Below are 3,643 nucleotides of genomic sequence, written 5' to 3' on the forward strand. Positions count from 1 at the left end.
GGAGCTCCGTGTCCTCCTCGGCAGCCACCGCGGCCGCCGTCGCAGCCATCTTGCTTCTCCAAGACAACCGCCCAAGCCGCGCGAACAGCCAACGGCGCACCGGCTCGAGCGCGCGCGGGGAGCGGGACGTGCGTCGGGCGGGGCCGCGGGCGTCAGGGTGGGGCGGGGCGTGGGCGAGGCTTCGCGCCCAGCGGAGCCGCGCGGCCTGGCGGTGTCCGGACGGTCGCAGAGCCCAACCGAGTCCTCAGGCTCGGACCCCCGGGGCTCCCGAGGGCGGCGGCGGAAGTCTCGGGCCTCCTGCGCACACGGAAGGCTCTGGCACTTGCTGCGAGCCGGCCGGCTGGGGGCGGGGAGAGGCAGGGATGTCAGTTTCTGTATGTCGTGTGTGTCTGGGCGTATGTCTGTGTGATTGCACGTCTCTGTGCTTGTGTCCGTGACTAAGTATCTGGGTATGTCTGCGTGCCGCCGCGCGTATGTCTGTGTGTGTGTGTGTGTGTGTATGTCTCTGGGTATGTGTCTGCGTGTGTGTGTATCTGTGTATGTTTTCTTGTGTGTACCGCTGTATGTGTGCATCCACACTCAGAGAAAGCAGGCCTATACCATGTAGAGGCTGGGAATGCAGGTGCAGTGCGCTGTCAGAGCGGGTGTCATATTGTTTGCTCTTGTGTGAGTCCTTTTGCAGCTGCGAGAGGGAATCGCAGACTCCAGCGTGCATGGCAAGCAGTAGAGCTCTTGTAAGAAGAGAGTTTTGTCCCTGAGGATTCCCATACTCAGTATCTGCACTAGGGCTTAGGAATCCTCGTTTTCCAATGCAAGGGATCTGCAGGTTATAACTTGAGATACAAATTGTGTCGTAAAAATATCTCCTGTGTTGTCTGCTGTCCAGTGGGAGTGTGGGAGAAACTGAGTTTGAGCCTGGTATCTACCTCCAGAGGAAGAATTCATTAAGGGATTAGTTTTTGAGATGGCCATAAAAATAAGTTAAATCAGATTGATAGGAGACAACAAAGGACACTTCCAAACATAAAATGTGACATAAGTAAAAGGGATTTAAAAGTATTGCCCATGTTAGCAACCATAGAATCCAATATGATTGGAATCAATAGATCTGAGAAACCTGGGAGACCCATGGAACACCTGAACCTTAAACAAAGGAAAGACAAGGGGACATAAAGGGGGTAAGGTAGACCCAGAAACTGGAAAATTTGGCCCATTGGCAAATAAGACTAAGGTTAATGTCAGTAGTAGAAGGAGGATTCATGGGCTGGCCTGAGACAGATAATGATACATTAATCTGGGAAATGAAGGATTTGAAGCTGCTGAAGAATATCTAGATGTGGGTGTCCAAAAGACACAAAATGAAATCCATTTAATCACCACTTTATACTGAATACCTACTGTATTTAGGCCCCAAATTAGGTGAAGAGACAGAGGCACAATCTATGCACTGGAGTCGGAGAGCTGACAATCCACGGCTCCAAACAGGAAAAACTTCCACAACTGACTGAAGACGCAGAATGAGGTTCTGGGGAGGCGAAGGGCAGCAACAGTCAGGCAGCTGAGGAGGGGCTGGGGCTGGCGTTATGGCTTAAATGTGTGCACACCCAAAATCTCTTGTGTTCAAGCCATAGCCCCCAGAGTATTTGAAGATGGGGCCCACACAGGGGTCATAAAGGTTGATTGAGGTCATAATCCAGTAGGGCTGTTGTCCTTATAAGAAGAGGAAGAAGAACCAGAATTCACTCTTACTCTACCACATGAGGACACAGGGAGAGGCTGCCATCTGTAAACCATGGAAAGAGCCCTCCCCATGATCCAAAAATGCAGCACATAATCTTGATTTTTCTACCAGCAGAAGTGTGAGACATGAAGCTTCCATCTCTTAAGCCATCTACTATGTGGCACTGTGTTACAGCACCCTGAACTGGCTAAACCAGATAGCTTCTTGAAAGAAGTAGCGTTAAACCCTGTTGTCAAGGTGTTTTCCTGGTGAAAGAGGAAGAAAGGGGCATTCAGAGTACAGGGACACAGGGCAGTTTGGTCAGTGCAGGGAGTGGCAGGAAAAATGATCTGAAGTGAACAGATTATGAAGGACTTCCACCAACATAATGGATTTGAATGTCATCCTGAGGTGTGAAATGGCATGCTAAATATAGTTGCAAGGCAGTGTGGCATGAACACATTTGGACTTAGAAAAAGCTTGCCGGGGCAAGGGATACATGGGCAAACTGAATGTATTGACATTGAAGCAAAGACTTATTCCACCAATCCAGGAAGGACTAAGGATGGTCTCAAATAAACTACAGAAATGACCATGGAAAGAAGAGGGTGTATTTAAGAAATGGGAATAATGCAGTAATGAGGGCCCTTCAAAGGAGATATGTACATACACACATGTACACACACATATATATCTATAGATATCTATAGATATCTATCCATTCACATACAAGAGGGGGATGGAGAGCAGGAGAGAGAGATAGATTAATTATAAGAAGTGAGACCATCAAGGCTGACAATCCAAGATCAACAGAATAAGCTGGCGAGCTGGAGAGCAGGACAGCCAATGTAGTAGTTCTTATAAAAAGGCCGGGGAGAGTCAATATTTCAGGCTGAGTTTGAAGACAAAAAGCTGATGTCTTCTGAAGGCCAAAAGTAGAAAGAGTTCTCTCTTTCTGGAAAGAGTTTATATTACTGAGACCTTCAACTGATTGGATGAGGCCCATCCACATGAAAGCAAGCTGCTTTACTCAAGTCTGCCAATTCTAACTCAGACACACCTAAAATGGTATTTAATTAAACATCTGAAACCCAGTGGCCCAGTCAAGTTGATATATAAAACTAGCCATTACAAATATGTTCCAGTAATTTACAGCCTTTAAACAACTAGATTCTAATACGAATTAACTGAGGAGATGAGAACCAGGGCTTTCCATCTGCACTCTCTTGGAGGAGGATGTCATTGTTTCCATAATTGTAAAAATTAAAAACATATCTCAAGTCATGCAGATGGTACTTTGGTCCATTTTCAATAACAGTTTCTCACTTTGGGTCAGTCATCCTAGTCTTGAATGAGTGGGCCAGTAGAGAATAAGAATCTCCATAGCTTATGGGTTTCCTTAAATGTTTTATAGATTGTGCAAAATATATAGCATGTGGAGAAAAGAAATGAACTCCGCATTTCCTCTGTTATTGCTTAGGCCATTATCTCGACAAAGGTTTATGTAGTGATTAAAAGTAGTGATGCCCGGTTGTATGTAGTGATTAAAAGCATAGTCTTTCAAGCCACATTGCATGAGTTTGAATTCAGTCACTTGGTTATGTTGACCATGGCAAGTTACTTTTTTATTTTAAATATAAAAGAATGAAACATATTAATGAACACACAGACATTTGCAAAACAACACAAAAATGATAAAAATACGGAATTTCAGACAACGTGATAAATTAACAGTGATTGCTGTATTACATATTGTTATCTTCAAACTGGTTACTCAGATAAACAAATATAAGCATGTAAGATAGAGCAAATAATTAAACATTAACTGTTCCTTTCAATAAAGCAATAGAAATCAGTAGTACAACTATCTTAGCTATCCTGTGTATACATATATACCTTTTCTTTCTTTCCTTTCTTTTTTTT

General features: G+C 44.6%; 1 protein-coding gene and 1 long non-coding RNA gene across 4 annotated transcripts in view; one reads left to right on the plus strand and one right to left on the minus strand.

Annotated features, from left to right (window-relative positions):
• The window catches only part of Fgfr1op (FGFR1 oncogene partner), a gene marked incomplete in the record, with an annotated part of 29,592 nt that extends 27,948 nt beyond the window's left edge, over positions 1–1,644 (minus strand). Inside the window, 2 exon segments of one of the 3 annotated variants that reach the window (XR_001235215.1) lie at positions 1–340; positions 1,399–1,644. Coding sequence is in view for 2 of the 3 variants with exons in the window: in XM_005390729.2 (XP_005390786.2) it covers positions 1–49 (49 nt within the window). 3 annotated transcript variants of the gene reach the window in all.
• The window catches only part of LOC102024614, an 18,779-nt gene continuing 16,251 nt past the window's right edge, over positions 1,116–3,643 (plus strand). Inside the window, exon 1 of the long non-coding RNA XR_261992.1 lies at positions 1,116–1,178. This is a non-coding gene — a long non-coding RNA (uncharacterized LOC102024614). The remainder of the gene's footprint in view (positions 1,179–3,643) is intronic.

Source organism: Chinchilla lanigera, unplaced genomic scaffold (assembly GCF_000276665.1).
Source record: "Chinchilla lanigera isolate Chin_1 unplaced genomic scaffold, ChiLan1.0 scaffold00038, whole genome shotgun sequence".
NCBI classification, from domain to species: domain Eukaryota; kingdom Metazoa; phylum Chordata; class Mammalia; order Rodentia; family Chinchillidae; genus Chinchilla; species Chinchilla lanigera.